The 20,977-nt window shown below is 39.4% G+C and overlaps 1 protein-coding gene across 6 annotated transcripts in view; it reads right to left on the reverse strand.

The window, feature by feature from the left end:
* The window catches only part of CCDC150 (coiled-coil domain containing 150), a 97,634-nt gene that overhangs the window by 6,215 nt on the left and 70,442 nt on the right, over positions 1-20,977 (reverse strand). For 4 of the 6 annotated variants that reach the window (XM_088828669.1, XM_055398210.2, XM_088828663.1 and 1 more), the window contains 7 exons: positions 18,622-18,729; positions 10,303-10,431; positions 9,113-9,282; positions 7,477-7,570; positions 6,519-6,688; positions 5,486-5,612; positions 217-411 (listed from right to left, as the gene is read on the reverse strand). In XM_088828669.1, the coding sequence (XP_088684795.1) occupies positions 217-411; positions 5,486-5,612; positions 6,519-6,688; positions 7,477-7,570; positions 9,113-9,282; positions 10,303-10,431; positions 18,622-18,729 (993 nt within the window). Of the gene's footprint in view, positions 1-216; positions 412-5,485; positions 5,613-6,518; positions 6,689-7,476; positions 7,571-9,112; positions 9,283-10,302; positions 10,432-17,238; positions 17,631-18,621; positions 18,730-20,977 lie in introns of those variants that run through there. The other 2 variants (XM_088828673.1, XM_055398211.2) reach the window with 2 other exon arrangements.

The following is a 20,977-nucleotide window of genomic DNA, read 5'->3' on the forward strand; positions in this document are numbered from 1 at the left end:
CTAATGAGCAGCCAAACATTCACACAGCAGTATCTTTGCTGGAAACGGAGAGTACCCATCCCCTTCAAGGCAGTCTGCCCACGTCCCAGGTGTAGCTATAATTCCCAGAGATCACAGGGTGGTGTTAGAGCTGAGATCATCTTCCTCCAACACCACTGCCTGCCTGGATGCTCATCAGATACTAGGTGAGGGGAGACTGAGGGTCTCTCAGACAACCTTCATCCTCTCTACGTTCTGAGCGTTATTCGCCTTGGCCGATAAGTGGAGCTTAATTTGGGCCCTTTGATTCTTTATTTTCTCCTTGCTGCTGTTCAGTAGCTTTTCCAGCTCTGTAAGTTTCTGCCGCAGCTCTCGGTTGGTCCGGGACACTTCCACTGATCTGAAGTTGGCTTCATCAAGGGCTTTCTTCATCTGTGGGACACAAAGGGAAAATGAGAACATTTTAACCTTCCAGTCAGTAAGAGAAGGTTATGTTTAGCTGGGTCCCTATATTTTGTTCTCATTGAACTATTCTTTTAAAAAGGAGGTTAAGTGAGGCAGTAAGAGATTTGTGGAGAAACACTCTCAGTGATTTAACACTAAAAAACACAATCTTTCTTAGAACACATAAACAATATAAATATATGTTCATCATATATTAAGAGCATGGCTTTTGTATCAGACACTTTAAATCTCAACTTCACCAGTCACTAGTCAAGTAATTTCAGATAACATCCTTAAGCCTTGGGTTCATCGCTGAAGAACTGTGTGAACAGGCTACCTCATAGGAGTCATGTAACAGTCAAACAAGGTAGAAAAAGAATATAGAGTCTGACACACACTAATTGCTCAGTGATCATTACCATGCTTTAAAGCTTTTATTATTTTTTTAAGATTAAGCTCATCTCTGTCACTTGTGATGTCATGTTAGGAGAAGTGAAAATAAATTATATGGTAGTTTATGTAATGGACTCGGAGAAGGCAATGGCAAGCCACTCCAGTACTCTTGCCTGGAAAATCCCATGGATGGAGGAGCCTGGTAGGCTGCAGTCCATGGGATCGCTATGAGTCGGACACGACTGAGCGACTTCACTTTCCCTTTTCACTTTCACACATTGGAGAAGGAAATGGCAACCCACTCCAGTGTTCTTGCCTGGAGAATCCCAGGGACGGGGGAGCCTGGTGGGCTGCCGTCTATGGGGTCACACAGAGTTGGACACGATTGAAGTGACTTAGCAGCAGCAGCAGCAGCAGCATGTAATGGACTTCCCTGATAGCTCAGCTGGTAAAGAATCTGCCTGCAATGCAGGAGAATCCTGGTTTGATTCCTGGGTCAGGAAGATTTCCTGGAGAAGGGATAGGCTACCCACTCCAGTATTCTTGGGTTTCCCCGGTGGCTCAGATGGTAAAGAATCTGCCTGCAAAGTGGGAGACCTGGATTTGATCCCTGGGTTGGGAAGATCCCCTGGAGGAGGACATGGCAACCCACTCCAGGATTCTTGGGTTTCCCTGGTGGCTCAGATGGTAAAGAATCTGCCTGCAAAGTGGGAGACCTGGATTTGATCCCTGGGTTGGGAAGATCCCCTGGAGGAGGACATGGCAACCCACTCCAGTATTCTTGCCTGGAGAATCCCCACAGACAGAGAAGCCTGGTGGGCTGCAGTCCCTGGGATGGCAAAGAGTAGGACATGACTGAGCACACATGTAAATACCTATCAGCTACTGACTATTGCTGCTGCTGCTGCTAAGTCACTTCAGTCGTGTCCGACTCTGTGTGACCCCATAGATGGCAGCCCACCAGGCTCCCCCATCCCTGGGATTCTCCAGAAGAGTACTGGAGTGGGGTGCCATTGCCTTCTATTGTTGCATGCATTTATTTTTAATTGGAATATAAGTACTTTTATATTATTGCTTTTCTATTGAGGTTTAGTTGATTTATAATATTTTTAGGTATATGAGTGATTAAAATATAGGTTATACTCCATTATAATTTTTTTAGATTATACTCCAGCTATATTCCATGTGCTGTATAATATACCCTTATAGCTTATTTATTTTACATAATAATTTGTACTTACTGCTTTTAGAAATTTTAGGAAACTTGTCTTGTGGTAAAATAACAATGATTATTAATAAAAAAACCAATACAACAGGCCCAAAACAAAATGACTTATGTTAAGCCCTATTGTCACCAAACTTAATTAATTTTGGCTCTCCCAGAAATGGACTCTCAAACCAGTCAATCAGGAATCATATGTTCAGCATTAGTTGGGTAATCTGCCTGGTAGACACCTGTCATCCCCTAAAGGAAGTAAGTCTGCTGTAACCCATCTACTTTTTTGCTTAGTTTAACTCTCGTGTTCCTGCTCCCTTCTGCCTATAAGAGTCCTCCATTTTGTACAACTCTTCGGAGGGCCTTCTACTGCAATCAATGGCATAATGTCCAATTCAAACGGATTTCTGTTCAAATAAACTCTTTAATTTTATTATGCCTCAATTTATCTTTTAACATTAATTAAATCATTTTACAGAGTTCCTCTCCTCCTCTTGTATCCTTGAATTTTAGGAAGAAGTACCTAAAAAGTACCACTTGATTTTTAGGAAAAGGCAGCTGAGAAGGGAGACGATAGGAAGGTGGTATTCTCTATGGCTGGTAAGTGTTTAACATGTCAAAGAAAGAACCAAAATTATGTTACCTTTTCTATTTATACTAGCTCATTCCTTCAGCTCCTAAATTCACACTACATTGTTACTCAGTCTTTTATCACCCAACCAAATTTCTGTTAGATATTCCACCATTACTTCAATCACAGCTTTGTCAAAACTGGGTAAGCCTTAAAAACTCACTTACTTTGTACTTATGTTCAGGTACTGTTATAATTACTTTTAATACATTTTCCAATTTAATCCTGTAAGCCACCGTGGAAAGGAGTTGTGATGATTTCCATTTTATGATCAAGGAAACATTCAGAAGTTCCATTTTATGATCAAGGAAACAGACTCAAAAGTTCAGTCGTCTGCACAGATAGTAAATTACCACATCGCTTTTAAGAGACAGAGCTGAGGCACTTAAAACAGTGCACCCTGATGCCACCTCTGTGGCTAACTGCTCAAGACAGCACACTCTTACTACTGTTCTTTGGTCTCCTGCACAAGTTCACAATCTTCACTGATTCCTGTTAAAAGGTTTAAACTAAGTATTCTGAACAACTATCTCTGATTAAAGGTATCTTTAATTTCAGTGTCCATTTTTGTTTCCCACAGAAATTGTTTTTATTATAATATTTATACAGTGCTTTTGCAATTTAAAAAGTACCACATAAATAGTTGAATCTGATTTTTGTGACTGCTCCTTGTAAAGTGCAAAGCAATGCACTAAATCTGCAAAATATAGACCAGCCACTCCAGCTAAGTCTTGGAATTATTTTAATTACTCCCTCCCCTTTGTTTATGATACATTTCGTGTATGTTTGATTTTTCTATTAAAAATGGCTTTTTAATTTAATTGTTCTCTACTTCCGACAGAGCCGCTTTTCTTGGCCCTAATCATCTGAAGCCCGAAGTAACTGCTATAGTTCCCATGAGCCTCCCATGAGCCGGTTTATCTTCATTATTTACTTTACACTGCCAACAGACTAACCTATTTAAAACTATGCTTATATTCTTCTCAGAAACCTACAGTGCTTTCAGTTCAGTTCAGTTCAGTCGCTCAGTCGTGTCCAACTCTCCATGACCCCATGAATCACAGCACACCAGGCCTCCCTGTCCATCACCAACTCCCGGAGTTCACCCAAACCCATGTCCATTGAGTCGGTGATGCCATCCAGCCATCTCATTCTCTGTTGTCCCCTTCTCCTCCCGCCCCAATCCCTCCCAGCATCAGAGTCTTTTCAGTGAGTCAACTCGTCGCATGAGGTAGTCAAAGTATTGGAGTTTCAGCTTTAGCATCAGTCCTTCCAATGAACACCCAGGATTGATCTCCTTTAGAATGGACTGGTTGGATCTCCTTGCAGTCCAAGGGACTCTCAAGAGTCTTCTCCAGCACCACAGTCCAAAAAGCATCAATTCTTCGGCGATCAGCTTTCTTCACAGTCCAATTCTCACATCCATACATGACCACTGGAAAAACCATAGCCTTGACTAGACAGACCTTTGTTGGCAAAGTAATGTCTCTGCTTTTTAATATGCTGTCTAGGTTGGTCATAACTTTCCATCCAAGGACTAAGCGTCTTTTAATTTCATGGCTGCAATCAGCATCCGCAGTGATTTTGGAGCCCAAAAAAATAAAGTCTGACACTGTTTCCACTGTTTCCCATGAAGTGATGGGACCAGATGCCATGATCTTTGTTTTCTGAATGTTGAGCTTCAAGCCAACCTTTTCACTCTCCTCTTTCATTTTCATCAAGAGGCTTTTGAGTTCCTCTTCGCTTTCTGCCACAAGGGTGGTGTCATCTGCATATCTGAGGTTATTGATATTTCTCCCGGCAATCTTGATTTCAGTTTGTGCTTCTTCCAGCCCAGCGTTCCTCATGATGTACTTCTGCATAGAAGTTAAATATGCAGGGTGACAATATACAGCCTTGACGTACTCCTTTTCCTATTTGGAACCAGTCTGTTGTTCCATGTCCAGTTCTAACTGTTGCTTCCTGACCTGCATATAGGTTTCTCAAGAGGCAGGTCAGGTGGTCTGGTATTCCCATCTCTTTCAGAATGTTCCACAGTTTATTGTGATCCACACAGTCAAAGGCTTTGGCATACTTTTACCTTACAGTTTCCAGCCAATATTCTGGTAGTTAAGACCATCTACCAGCTGGTTTCCTCTAAGCTAGCCTTTGTTTCTCAGAAATTTCCTAGTCCCTGCTTTAATCAAGACAGGCAAATGCTTTTCCTTTGCTCACATATGCTGTTCATTTTTCATTTGCTTATCCTCTTACATAGGGTGTCCTACCCCTGCAAGCTCGGCCAGTCTCAGACCCATACTTTGGTCAAGCTTCCCTCCTCTTCGTATCACCCAGCCAGCCTAAAACAAACTTTCCCTTATGCTGCATTCATTTAAAATTGTACATAGTTTCTAAATATCAGACAGTCTTATGACGTCTTCCCTACTTGTCTCATGTAAGACTGGAGGTGACAAATAAGGGGTCATTTAGTACAGACAACATCTTCTACTGTTCTTAAATATGCCTCTCAGGAGAAGGTAGGTGCATGATGGATGCTAGTGAAATGAACTGAGGAGATATGTGACTTGCTATCTGTCTAGCAGATGGCAGTCTCCTCCTTTCTCTTTACCACTCAAGTTATTATTCTCCAAGGGGAAGACTATCTTCTGCCCATTCCTTCACTGGGCAGACAACTGTATATCAAACAGCTTAGAGCTGCATATCACTTGCTGGTGAAAGGAGGATCAGAAGCGCTAAAGAACACCTGAAGCCATTCTCAGGAATCCTCTAGCTGGCAACCACCCAGAGGATGGATGTTATGTGTCTTTTCTCATGTGCCTCCATACCTCAGTCACTTCCCGCTGTGCTGCTTTCTTGGCAGTTTCTCTCTCAATTTGAAACTGCTTTCTTAGAGCATCTATGCGTTCAGCATGCAATTCTGCTTCTATTTTGGATTCTTCACTCATCCGTTCTCTGTTTTGAAAAAGAGAGATGTTAAATCACCTTTAGAAAACATCTTAGGTGGTATGATTTACAACTGAGCAGATCAGTCACCACGTGAAATCACTGATCTGGAACTCATTAACAGAAAGAAAGATAAGCATTTACCTACAGCCTTAAAAAGCAAAGTCATTAATATAAAGAGAGCCACCCTTAAGAGTGAAAACACATATTCCTGTTTTAACCAATATTGAATAGTCAGGAGCCAGCAACATTTCACCAGAAAATAAAATGTGTGCAGATTACAAACATGAAAAATACCCTCTTAGCTTTAGCTTATATAAATATGCTCTGCTATATCATATGTTCACTACCTGAAAGGAATAAAGATCTATGTGCACAATATATTTCCTTTGGGTATAAATTTTCATGGGATGTTGTTAATATCTAAATCATATTTGCCTAGATACAGTTCAAGAAAAAAACTCTAGTGGCTTGACTTGAATTAGAAGGATTTGAGCTAACTAATCTCAGGGCAAAATGGAAATCAATTAATGGCTGAGCATCTGCTTAAATGGAATTATCCCACTCCTGGAGGGGTTATTTCCATCCAGGCTTCTATTGTTCCTTTTCCAAATCATGCCTTTAAAGGACACATAAGCTCCTGATAGAAAAGGTTTGGCAGAAATGTGTATGTGTCCCTCCCGAATTGGTTTAACCTTCATGTACAGAAGATCAACACCAGATGAGGGAAGAGCTGAAGAGGAGCGTATCCCAGCCAGCATCCTCTGCTGTTTAGCTACACCTGTCTCCTTCACGTGGTTCTGCAGGAGGACCAGCTCAAAGCAGGGAAAAAGCTGTAACTGGTTTATGTGAATGAGCCAGACTTACTCTCCCAGAGGCTCTTCCCTAATTTCACTGTGACTATACTGCTCTTACTTAAAGGTTTCCAAATTCTGTCGCTCAAGTTCTTTGTTTTCCAATTTCTCTTGAACATGATCAAGCTTTGTTTGTAGTTGATTATTTGTCTGGAGAGCTTGCTCCAGGCTCATAGCCAGTTTCCTGTTGTCTTCTCTAGCTACATCTAGAGCTTTTTGTAGAGGTTCCATCTGAAAGAGAAGATTGTTTTTAATCTTGTTGTTCCACTGTAAAAGATACTAGAAGTACATAACACTGTATATTCCCTCTTTAAACTTTGAAACAATAATTATTTGGAACCAGAAACAAAGACTCCAGATGCCTGGGATATGTATGTGAGAATTTATTACAGAGAGCGCTTAGTAGACTCTTAGAAGATGATGGGAAGGGTATGATCCACTGGTCATTGGAGAGTTTTCGAAAACAGAGCCAACTTATTTATCCTAATTTCTAAAATTTTAAATTAGTTAAATTCCCCTTTTTGAGTTTTTAACCTCACTGCCTACAGAGACAAGAACTGGCAACTGCTTCTTGTATATTCCTCTAGAAAAAGCTTATTCATATGAAATATCCCTGTGTATTTCACATGTGTGCATATGTGTAGATACATATTTATATATGTACATACCTATGAACGCATGTGTTTCCTTATTGAGTGGGACTACCCTACTTCTAACTGAAGTTATGTTATTTTCTAAGCCTTTTAACATTTGCAATCCCTTATGCGTTAATATATAAAAAGAATGTAGACCATATAAGACAAAAAGAACTAGGCATAATTATGGTCCTGGTTTGCTAAATGACTCACTGCAAGATTACAGACCAGTTTCCCATTTGGGAGTATGTATTGTTCAAAACTCAGACTTGAATGGGAAGGAAATTTACCTGATTATTTTACTTCATTTTTCCAAAACAGTGATATCCCAATAAAATTAAAAAAAAACACTAACATTATCATCTATAAACACCTGGCTTGTACCTCACTGTTGTGCTGGGCATCCACAACAAGCATTCTGGCCTGCCACTGGTCCACTTCTGCTTCCAGCTTCTGTACCCGCTGTTGATTTAGAGCCCTAAAGATGGAGAGCACAGAGAAAGTGACCACTTTCTAGAAAAGGAAAGAACCATCTAGAAATGATGCTACTGGGATGTACAGGGCACTCTTCCAGGAAGCCGAAATGGCATTAGGTCATGGGCTACAGATGCTCAGAATATCTGAGAGCTGGTAGGTGATAATCTGCAGCCTCAGTGTCAGAGTAAGAAACTCATTCTCCTGGGGATTAAAAATTTGTCCCATCTCTATGATTCAATTTTGCTTGGTATATTAAACTATCATTGCATGTTACTGACTAAGTTAAAAGCTGGTAATTTTATACTATATATATATATATATCACTGGCATAAAAATGTATCAGCTCTAGATCGACTGGCTTACTCTTAAGATTTCTGCTTTTTACCTAGAATTTTACTGTGAACAGTAAACTGCTTTTAATACCATCCCCTTGATTTCTTTAAGTTCAGAGGTAACGCTGATTCATAATGTAAAAAAAATAAATTAGCATGATGAAGAATATAAAAGTCACTAATTCTCCCATAACACAGACGCAATATGTACCAGTAATACATTATACTTAGAGGGCTTATTAAACTCAAACCATTTGTTCATTAACCTAAACGGGAAATGTGCATGTAATTTTTGAAACATTCAAAGGAATTCTCTTATAGCTGAAAGCAGTTCTCAGAATGATTCCTCTAAAATAATTTATTAAACAGTATACTAATAAATGGATAATTAATTCAAAATGAAGTAGATGCCTGGCTTTAATAATCTTGACAATTACTATTTTGTAGACCCAAGGGCAGGTTTAAATGGTGTAGAAAACAGCAAGGATAAGACAGCATTTATCATATGAATTGCTGGAATACATATTCATTTCAGTTCAGTTCAGTCGCTCAGTCGTGTCCGACTCTCCGCGACTCCATGAATCACAGCGCGCCAGGCCTCCCTGTCCATCACCAACTCCCGGAGTTCACTCAAACTCATGTCCACAGAGTCGGTGATGCCATCCAGCCATCTCATTCTCCGTCGTCCCCTTCTCCTCCCGCCCCCAACCTTTCCCAGCATCAGTCTTTTCCAGTGAGTCAACTCGTCGCATGAGGTGGCCAAAGTATTGCAGTTTCAGCTTTAGCATCAGTCCTTCCAATGAACACCCAGGATTGATCTCCCTTAGAATGGACTGGTTGGATCTCCTTGCAGTATAAGGGACTCTCAAGAGTCTTCTCCAACACCACAGTTCAAAAGCATCGATTCTTCGGCGATCAGCTTTCTTTACAGTCCAACTCTCACATCCATACATGACCACGGGAAAAACCATAGCCTTGACTAGACGGACCTTGGTTGGCAAAGTAATGTCTCACCACTACAAAATATGTGAATTTTTGGATATCATTTTTATAATTCCAGATTCTCCAAAATTTGCTAATTCTTTAAATAGCATTTTACTATTTTTTTCACAAAGGAAGTAATATAAAGTGACTGTTTCTTGATCGCACACTGTTCCTTACTACAACACAGCAGAAAAATACAAGTACAAAGACAAAAATAATCTCTGGACCTTTCTTTCTTGAGGCCTGCAATCTCTGAATCCCTCCGGCCAAGCTCTATTTGCACTTTTTCCAGAGCACCTTGCATCTTGCTGTGAGAAGCCAACACATTCTCCAACATGATTGTCACTTTGCAGTTGTCTTCTTTGGCTTCTGCCAGTTGTCTCTGAAAGTTTCCCACCTAACAGAAGACGAAATAAGACAATGTTTTGATCTGGTCTAGTTATTCTTCTGCTGCTGAGTCCTGTGACTGCTAGAAGGGTATCGAAACCAGGTCTGGTACAATGCTAAGAGGAATAAGTGTGTCTGTATATACAAATATATATATATTTCTTTTTTAATCAAAGCAGTTTTATTTAAATAAACAAAAGAATATAAAATTCTTCTTAAATTCATTTACAATTCCACAGAAATTTTCCACAGATAGGTGTGAGGTATGCTTCTACTATGTTTTATTTTTAATTGGAGGATAATTGCTTAAAGTATATTTTATTTTTGTTTATTAAGTTATTCTGACTTTGAGAAAAAGAAAGCTAGACCCCAGATCCTATGGCTCCAATGAAAAACTCTGCAGTGCTTCCTGACTACTGTCACATCCCAGCACACACATCAGTATTCACTAGAGAGATAAGGACTGACAACTTCTTGGGTCTCGAGGTGGTCCCAGAATGGCCCATACAGGCCCTGCTCAGCTGATCTTACCATGGGCTCAGAAGAAGATAAAACCTCTGAAGCCCGTCAGAATTATCTGAGGGAAAAAAGAACACGAGGGAGAGTGGGAACCGCTGAAGAATGGTGCAAGTCACAACCCTCTTTAGAGGGGAAGGAGTCTGGGATGCAACCTCTCCCCATACCGAGCACACACACCGTTAAGCAACCTAACACAGAACCATAACAATGTTTTATCACATTAATAAGACATACGTAGGTGGTTATTATAACCAAGGTCAAATGTGTTTCAACAGAAAAAACAGACTTTTGATTAAGAAAGAAAAAAAAAAAACATTGTGAGTTAAATCATCTATTTTTAAGGGAAGTATTTTAAAGTTTTCTGAAGTTATCTTTCTTTTAGAAAATTCTCCTCTGATCAATCCTTTTTTTTTTTAAACTAAAGGTAACAAGAAATGAAAGAATGTGGCTCATAAAAATTTCAGAAGCGCTTCATGTCAGTTATAGACTTCACAAAGGGGTGATGTCTTGCCTTCTTGTTCTCTCTGTCCTCCAGAGTTTCAAGGTCCCCTTTCAACTTCTGACTCTCTTTCAGGGCTGCATCACGACCCTTCACTGCTTGTGAAAGCTCCTCTTCATTCTTTTCAAGAAGGGATTTCACCTTAGTAGAAAAGAAAGAAACGATAATAAATGATTTTCCCAAAGCACAATCAATCAGCAGTTAGAATGTCTGTGCTTAGTCGCTCAGTCTTTTTGACTCTTTATGACCCCATCGACTGTTAGCCTGCCAGGCTTCTCTGTCCATGGTATTCTCCAGGCTAGAATACTGGAGTGGGTTGCCATGTCCTCCTCCAGGGGATCTTCCCAACCCAGGGATCAAACCCAGGCCCAGGTCTCCCTCATTGCAGGTGGATTCTTTACCATCTGAGCCATCAGGGAAGCTCTGGTTAGAATAAGACAGAGCAATTTAGAAGCCAAACTTAAAATGTTTAATTAAATATGCTTATCTATAACTGCAAATAAAAACTAGCTCTAGTAGCTGTTTACCCCTTAAAACTACAAAGGAAAAAGAAATCTGTTAATAAACATGGGCAAATCTCTAATATATATGTCAATATGAAAAGCCTGGAATGAGTGATAAGGGAGATAAGACTATGATTATGATGGCTATTGTATGGCACAAGGAATTCGTCTCAATACTCTGTAATGACCTATATGGGAAAAGAGTGGATATATGTATAACTGATTCACTTTGCTGTACTCCAGGAACTAACATAACACTGTAAATCAACTATATACCAATAAAAACTTTAAAATACTAAAAGAAAAACAAAAACCTCTCATGGTAAGATGAAAATGGGGAGAAATTGATTATTACAGAATTTGAAACTATGATGTAAATTAACATAATACATAATAAAAGCAGATAAGTATCAAATAGTGTCAAGAAAATAGTTATAAAATTGTTCAAAATAGTGTTCTAATCCTAATTAAAAGTATTACAATTTTACATCCCTGAAACACTTTCAGTATATCTACACAACCATTTCAGATCATAAAACTATCTTAAATACTACTCTTTAAAAAAAAAAAAAAAGATTTATCTTGAAATAATTATAAACTCACAGGATGTTACAAAACTAGCGACAGTCTCCAAGCACTCTTCACCCTGCTTCTAATAATAACATCTTGACATCTTCACAATCTTACATGATTGTTAATCAGATTAACTGGACAAAAGTTACAGTTTTCACCGTTTTTTTAACCTGCATTCATCTGTGTATGCACACATACATATAACTCTATGTACTCTGATCCCACGCACATATTCCACTGACCACCAGCACAGTCAAGATACAGAACTGCTCCACTGCCACAAAGAACTCACTTGTGCTATTTCTTTGTGTTCATGTCCTCCCCAAATCCATTCCATGTTCCTTGGCAACCACTAACTTGTTATCTATCTTTATTGTTTTTGTCATTTCAAGAATGTCATTTTAAATACTTTAAAATAATTACTTATACAAAAATTAAAATTTTTTAAAACAGCCATACTGGGATATAGCTGACATACAGTAAGATGTGTACATTTAACATGTACAATTCTGAAATATGTATAAACTCTTAAAATCATCATCACAATAATGAACAATTTCCGTTATCCCAAAACTTCCCCTATGCCTTTTAGTAATCAACCCGTTCTCTCTCTCCCTGTTCCTAAACATCCACCCAAGGCCTCCACTGATCTATTTTCTGTCACAATAAATTCATTTTGATTTCCTGGAATTTTATATAAATGAGGTATTTTGTGTACAGTAAGTCCCCTACATACACATGAGTTCTGTTCTAAGAATGTATTCATAAGTTCAATTTGCTCTTAAGTCCAACTGTTTGTCTAGGTACCCAAGTAACACAACCAGCTATGTGTACTGTTTATAATGCTTTTCAGACAATACATAAAAAACAAGCAAACAAAAAATACTTTTAACCTTACAGTATAGTACCTTGAAAAGTACAGTGGGCCAACAGCTGGCATACAGAAGGCTGACTGGCATCAAGTGAACAGGTGAGAACTCACTAGAAGAGGGAGTGGAGGTGGGAGATAGTTAAGAGTTGAAGGATCATCAGCAAGAGGAGACAGAGGGCAAACTGCAATTTCACTCATGCCTGACACTGATGGCACAGGTTCTTGTTACTTACTAGATTCATTTCCAGCTACCCTCTTGAAAAATGACCCAGTGACATCTGGGTAGTGTCAGTCACTCAGTCGTATCTGACCTTTTGTGACCCCATGGACTGTAGCCCAGCAGGCTCCTCTTTTTATGGGATTCCCCAGGCAAGAATACTGGAGTGGGTTGCCATTCCCTTCTCCAGAGGATCTTACCAACCCAGGGTTCAAACCAAGGTCTCATGCATTGTAGGCAGATTCTTTACCGTCTGAGCTACAGGGTCGTAGCTCTTTGGTAGCACAGCCATGAAATTAAAAGATGCTTGCTCCTTGGAAGGAAAGTTATGAACAACTTAGACAGCATATTAAAAAGCAGGGACATTACTTTGCCAACAAAGGTCCTTCTAGTCAAAGTTACGGTTTTCCCAATGGTCATGTATGGATGTGAGAGTTGGACTATAAAGAAAGCTGAGCGCTGAAGAATTGATGCTTTTTGAACTGTGGTGCTGGAGAAGACTCTTGAGAGTCCCTTGGACTGCAAGGAGATCCAACCAGTCCATTCCAAAGAAAATCAGTCCTGAATATTCATTGGAAGGACTGATGCTGAAGCTGCTACTCCAATACTTTGGCCACCTGACACGAAGAATTGACTCACTGGAAAAGACCCTGATGCTGGGAAAGACTGAAGACGGGAGGAGAAGGTGATGACAGAGGATGAGAGGGTTGGATGGCATCACCGACTCAACTGACATGAGTTTGAGTAAACGCCGGGAGCTGGTGACAGACGGGAGGCCTGGCGTGCTGCAGTCCATGGGGTCACAAAGAGTCGGACATGACAGAGCAACTGAACTGAACTGTGTTCTGAACAGCTGCTGCAGACTTCAAGTACCAATCTACATTTGAATCTTGTGCCGCCTCAAATAGAACTAACCTTCATGATTGGACCCGTGAATGCAAGTTTGAAAGTTCATAACTTGAAGGTTCATATGTAGAGGATGTACTGTACTCATTTTTGAATGGTGTGTTTTACTCAGCACGGTTAAGATTCACTCAATCTTCTGCATGTATCAATAGTTATTCCTTCCTGTTGCTGAAGAATATTCTACTAGACACTTGAGTTAATCCAGTTTTCTGTTCTGTTCAGTTGCTCACTTGTGTCCGACTCTTTGCAACCATATGGACTGCAGTATGCAAGGCTTCCCTGTCCTTCACCATCTCTTGGAGCTTGCTCAAACTCATGTCCATTGAGTCAGTGATGCCATCCAACCATCTCATCCTCTGTCATTCCCGTCTCCTGCCTTCAATCTTTCCCAACATCAAGGTATTTTCCAATGAGTCAGCTCTTTGCATTAGGTGGCCAAAGTATTGAAGCTTCAACATCAGTCCTTCTAATGAATATTCAGGGTTGATTACCTTTAGGATTGACTGGTTTGATCTCCTTGCTGTCCAAGGGACTCTCAAGAGTCTTCTCCAATACCACAGTTTGAAGGCATCAATTCTTTGGCATTCAGCCTTTTTTATTGTCCAGCTCTCACATCTGTACATGACCACTGGAAAAAACATAGCTTTGACTATATGGACCTTTGTCAGCAAAGTAATGTCTCTGTTTTTTAATATGCTGTCTAGGTTTGTCATAGCTTTTCTTCCAAGGAGAAAGCGTCTTTTAATTTCATGGCTGCAGTCACCATCTGCAGTGATTCTGGAGCCCAAGAAAATAAAGTCTGTCACTGTTTCCCCATCTATTTGCCATGAAATGATAGTTTTAAGCTATTACAAATAGAACTGCTTTGAGCAGCTGTATACAAATCTTTGCGTAGATAAACTTTCATTTATCTTTGGTAAATACATAGGGGTGGAAGAGATAGGTCATATGGTGGTAATATGTTTCATTTGGGAAAAAACTGGCTGCACCAGGTCTTAGTTGTGGCATGTGGGATCTAGTTCCCTGACCAGGGATGGAATCCAGCCCCTCTGCACTGGGACTGCAGAATCTTAGCCACTGGACCACCAGGGAAGTCCCGTTTCACTTTTAAAGAAACTACCAAACTATTTTCCAAAATGGTTGATTTTACACTCCCTTCAACAGTTTATGAGAGCTCCTCCATATCTTCACTAACACTCGGTACAGTGTTTCAATTTTAAACATTCTAATAGTATGTGGTGGTCTTCCCAGGTGGCACTAGTGGTAAAGAATCCGCCTGCTAAGGCAGGAGTTGCAAGAGATGCGAATTGATCCCTGGGTCCAAAAGATCCCCTGGAGGTGAAAGTGAAAGTGTTAGTCACTCAGTCATGTCTGACTCTTTGTGACTCCACAGACTGTAGCCCTCACCAGGCTCTTCTGTCCATAGAATTCTCCAGGCAAGAATACTGGAGTGGACCGCCATTTCCTTCTTCAGGGGATCTTCTCAACCCAGGGATCAAACCTGGGTCTCTCACATTATAGGCAGATTCTTTACTGTCTTGTAACTCACTCCAGTATTCTTGCCTGGAAAATTCCATGGGCAGAGAAGCCTGGACGGCTATAGTTCATGGGGTCATAGAGTCGGACATGACTGAACACACATACACAATAGTGTGAGGCAGTATCTCACTGTGGTGTAATTTGCATTTCCCTAATTTTGAACTGTGGTGCTGGAGAAGACTCTTGAGAGTCCCTTGGACTTCAAGGAGATCCCACCAGTCCATTCTAAAGGAGATCAATCCTGGGTGTTCATTGGAGGGACTGATGCTAAAGCTGAAACTGCAATACTTTGGCCACCTCATGCGACGAGTTGACTCACTGGAAGAGTCTGATGCTGGGAGGGATTGGGGGTGGGAGGAGAGGAGGAGATGGGGACGACAGAGAATGAGATGGCTGGGTGGCATCACCGACTCTGTGGACATGAGTTTGAGTGAACTCCGGAAGTTGGTGATGGACAGGGAGGCCTGGCGTGCTGTGATTCATGGGGTCGCAAAGAGTCGGACACGACTGAGCGACTGAACTGAACTGAACTGACTGCCTGATGTTTTCAAGTTATTATTTATATCCATGTGTCTTTTTAGTGAAATATATGGTCAAATACTTTGCCTCTTCTTTTTCCAAACTGCTTCCTTCTTACTGAGTTTTGTGATTTTAATAAATTCTGGAGACAACACTTTCATCACATATGTGATTTGCAATTGTTTCTTCTCCCAGCCTGTAGTTTATCTCATTTTCTTAACAATGTCTTTGAAGAGCATAAGCTGTCGTTTCTCTTTTTTTTCCTTTATGGATCATGCTTTTGATGTCAAATCTAAGAAATCTTTGTGTAATTCAAGATTACAAAGCTTTCTTCCAATGTTTTCTTCTGGAAGTTTTATAGTTTTAGGTTTTACCTTTAGGGCTCTCATCCATTTTGAGATAATTTTTATATATGGTAAGAGGTACAGATCAAAGGTATTTTGTATTTTGTTTTTTGTTTTTGCATGTGATATATAATTGCTTCAGCACTGCTTGCTGAAAAGACCATCCTTTGTTCACTTTTGCTTTGGCTGGGAGATTTTTCACCCAGTTTCCTTTCTTGAAAATAATATTGCCAATTTATTACAATTCATTTTGGAGATACTCTTTGCAAAGGTGAACAGATATGTATATATTCTTCATCCTCCCAACCTTTTTGCACACAAATAGTGAAATATTTTGTACACACTTCTGAACCTTGTTTTAACCTAACATATGCTATGATTAATATATTTATATATGTTAATACATCTTATATATATTGTGTGTGTGTGCTAAGTCCCTTCAGTCATGTCCAACTCTTTGCGACCCCATTGACTAGGCCACCAGGCTCCTCTGTGAAAAAGTGAAAGTGTTACTCACTAAATTGTGTTTGATTTTTGTGTTGTGACCCCACGGATTGTGTCTGCCGGGCTCCTCTGTCCATGGAATTCTCCAGGCAAGAATACTGGACTGGGTATAGCCATTCCCTTCTCGAGCAGAACTTCCCAACCCAGGGATCAAACCCAGGGATTGAATCTGGGTCTCCTGCATTGCAGGCAGATTCTTTACCATCTGAGTCACCAGGCAAGCCCAAGGAATAAAGGTAAATAAAGCCAAATTGTCCTTTGTGGGAAGAGGGCACTCCAAACATCAACAGAGAATGCCTTTTCCTCACATCTCCCTCAACATTATACTTCCCTATTACTTTTAACGTGTAATATTTAAAATACTTTTTCCAAGCATAGTACAAAAGATGCTAACTTAGACGTTTTGAAAACCTATTGAATGGGAAAAATACATTAGGAAGAACATAGTTTTTACAGTTTTACCAGTGTTTATATAAATATGAAAAGGCCACGAGCTAAAGTACTTAACAAAAATATCTAAACAGTAGTCAACTCTAAGACAAGTTATAGTACTTTCTATTTTTAAACAGGAAACAAAGACAGATGCTCTAGTAAGTTTTTTGGGGGAAATATATGCCAGCATCCAAGATATTAGGGCTCCTATTTATGTACTTCTACTTTAAAATCAGCCTTTATCCAAACATCTTATTGTAAATGTTAAGATTATTAACATAATAATTTTTAAAAAATAGAAAATTAGATTTAAAAAATCTCAATGGTTAGTGTTAAGCCAAATTGGACATTTCTGTGTCCAAAAGAAAATTATAATAGCCAGAATGATGGTTTCAATCTACATTAGTCTATCCTGTTTGTGAAGAAGCTAGTTTCCTTGTTACTACGCACATCTCTAAACTTTATCTCTCTAGATGTTACTACTTTCCTTCATTGTTGTATAAATCTGAAATTTCATTATGATTTCTGGTCTTCACTTACCGAAGCTCGATTAAGAAAATTTGGTGACTCATCATCTATTAATGGTCTTGAGGCAAGAATGTCTATTTTACCTTCTAGTCTTCCCTCCATGGTTTTAATGGCATTCAAAAGAGTCTTTAGAGAGATCCTAGAGTCTCCAATCTCCTGAGAAGACCTCACAGAAGTCAGGGTAGGTGCAAAGGTCACACGGCGTGTGGGGTTTGGCACAACACTGGGCAAACCAACCAAGGAATTTCGTTCCTTTACACTGTTGACAGGAGGCCTATAGCTTTCAAGGAATTTCGAAGAAGCAGGCCTCTCTGGAGATTTCCTTCTTCTTGGAGGCATCACCAATTCAGAAAAACAAATCAACTAAACCTAGGATTATTTTTCAATGAGTGCCCCGTTTACGGTGAGAAACAACACAATGTTCTAAACAAAGCTGTGATGGAAAATATACTTAAAAGTGTGTTCCTTTGCTTTCAGAATGAAAAAAAATAACCAAAATGAAGTATGTCCTAGTGAAGAAAGAAAGCGTATCTAATGAAGCCCTCTTTACCAGTGTAGTCAGATGGTTAGAACGCTAGCAGCATTCCATCTGAAGACACATTCTAGTTCCTTGGTTACAAGAGGTATAACATAAACAAACGTTATAGACACAGACATTACACATGCTAACAGTGTTATGAATTAAAAATAAACAGATAATGTGGTAAATTGTAAATCACTGAAATGAATCACTTTTTATTACTAACACATATTCCTGGATTGTTTTCTTCACTAAATGTTTTATATACCTTATTTGTCTAATTTTCTCTTCATCTGTTAAAGTATTATGTGACTTATGACAGATTTTCAGTCTCAATAGCCACCGTATTGACAAGTAAGCACCTTCACTACTAACACCTCTTTCAAGTGAGCTGTTGTGGGTCTTGCTGGCACCAAGTTCTGTCTTTGCCTATTACTAAAAAATCAAAGATACTTGGTTCCTCGCATCTGTCAAAAGTTTCAAGGCTCACATCAAAAAAACCCACTTCCTGTATGAGCAACGTGATTCTCGATGCTTTCATCATAATGATGCTCCCTAAGGATGCTCCCAATACAATCTTATTTTGTTTCTGAAAGCTGTAATCTTCTATAATAAAATCTACTGAGTACATTCCTAATCCTCCAGTTAGAGCATAAGCAAGCTGAATGTCCCAATCCTGATTCTGGCATCTTTCTGAAATCCTCCAGGATTAAGCAGAACTCTGTACACAGTGTTTTAAAAAATGTTTGTTAAATGGAGTACAGTGAGAGAATATTCATCTTCCTGGGACTGTATGGTGATGTGGGGAGAAAGGCCTGTTTCTTAAAAGCTAATGAAAACATAAAAGCAATCTGTTTTGCAGCTATTAATCACACCTGAGCATATTTGCCTTCTAGCGCCTTATTCAACTTGCGTAGATGGTCATTCTGTGAACTGGTTTCAGTAAGAGAATGCAGTTGTTCTTCTAGCTGCTTAACTTTTGTCTAGAGGAAAAAAATAGAAGAGCAATAAAATAAGCCTTGCTGATGAAACAGATAGATATATACACTCAAAAAAAAATTTTTTTTTTTTTTTAAAAAAAGCCAAGAATTTTTTGGGAAAAAAAATCACAGCAAATTCTTAAGAAAGCAATCCTACATTTTTCAATGATTCTATGTCAACTAAAATAGTTACTTCAACAAATAAAAGTAGGCTGTAGCCATATACAAGTACTGAGATAACTCATTTAGTTTATGGCACTTATGGAAACTCCAAATTAACACGGTTCATGAACATAACAGTGAGGCTTTGTGGGCAATGTATTTCCATTTCTATTTTAAAGGAACTGTGGTATCTAGCACTCTGAAACCTTTCCAAGTACAAATAATTAGAATTGTCAGTATGTAAGGGGGAGACAGAGTCTTGTGTTTTACCAACAGAGAATTACAAAAGCTGAATTAACAGAATTCTTATAGGCTGAATTATATTTGAAAACGGACGCATAAAACTGACTATTCATATCTTTAAGAATGATGATTATTTGGGGGAATGTGCATGCTAAGTTGTTCCAGTATTGTCCAACTCTTTGGGATCCTAAGGACCTCCACCAGCCTCCTCTGTCCATGGGATTCTCCACAACCAAGAATACTGGAGTGGGTTGCCATTTTCTCTTCCAAGGGGATCTTTCCAACCCAAAGATTGAATCCTAGCCTCTTACTTCTCCTGTACTGGCAGGCAGGTTCTTTACCACTAGTGCCACCTGGGAAGCCCCATTTGGGGAAGTGAATCATTAATATTTACATACAAATCTCCAAACTGTGTATTTCTCTATGTTTTCTTCCTCTTATTTCCAATCCTCTCATATAAATCAACATTACTGAGCCTATCTCTGAATCAGAAAAAGTTTCATCCAAAATTTTGAAGTAAACTTCTTCCTCTCTTGGAATCTTTTATTTCCCACCTGTGAAGGGCATACTCCTCTTGGTTGTAGCTACTGATCATTTTTAGGAACTGTTAAAATTTGAGTGTTAATACTAACTTTTTTGGAAAGGCTACAGGAAAACACATTTTGTCTCAGGAAATCTCTCTTGTTCCATCAGTAGAATCCTCCTTTCTCTCATCTTTTCCTGTTTGTTTCTCTTTTCCACAGTGTACAGTATAAAACAACCTTACATATGGACATCACCAAATGGTCAATACCGAAATCAGAGTGATTACATTCTTCATAGCCAAAGATGGAGAAGCTGTAGACAGTCACCATAAACAAGGCCTGGAGCTGACTGTGGCTCAGATCATTAGCGTCTCATAGCAAAATTCAGGTCTAAACTAAGTGTGGGAAAAAACACTAGGCCAGCCCAGGTATGACTTATGTCAAATCCCCTATGAATACACAGCGGTGGTGACGAATAGATTCAAGGGGCTAGATCTAGTAAAGAGAGTGCCCGAAGAACTATGGACAGAGGTCCATATATTGTACAGAGGCATCAAACAAAACCGTCCTAAAGAAAAAGAAAAGCAAGAAGCAAAGTGGTTGTCTGAGAAGGATTTACAAATAGTTGAAGAAAGAAGAGAAGTGAAAAGCAAGGGGGAAACAGAAAGCTATACCCAACTGAACGCAGAGTTCCACAGAATAGCAAGGAGAGACAGAAGGCCTTCTTCAATGAACAATGCAAAGAAAAAGAGGAAAACAACAGAAGGGGAAAGACTAGAGATTTCTTCAAGAAAATTGGATATATCAAATATTTCATCCAAAAATGGGCACAATAAAGGAAAGAAATGGTGAAGACCTAATAAAAGCAGAAGAGATCAAGAAGAGATGGAAAGAATACAGAGAACTGTACAAAAAAGATCTTAATGACCCAGACAACCACAATGGTGTGGTCAGTCACCCAAAGCCAGGAAAAAACCTATAAACCTAGTGGAGGTGATCAAATTCCAGCAGAGCTTTTAAGATGATGCTATCAAAGTGCTGCACTCAACATGTTAGCAAGTTTGGAAAACCCATCAGAGGCCACAGGACTGGAAAAGGTCAATCCTCATCCCGATTCCCAAGAAAGGCAGTACTGAAGAATGTTCAAAACACCAGACAACTGCACTCATCTCTCATGCTAGTAAGGTTATGGCTCAAAATCCTACATGCTAGGATTCAGCACTGAATGAACTGAGAACTACCAGATATACAAGCTGGATACAGAAAAGGCAGAGGAACCAGAGATCAAATTGCCAAAATCTGTTGGATCATTGAAAAAGCAA

The sequence above is a fragment of the Moschus berezovskii genome, chromosome 2 (assembly GCF_049115385.1).
Source record: "Moschus berezovskii isolate FMDL1 chromosome 2, NW_MosBer_1.0, whole genome shotgun sequence".
Lineage (NCBI taxonomy): Eukaryota > Metazoa > Chordata > Mammalia > Artiodactyla > Moschidae > Moschus > Moschus berezovskii.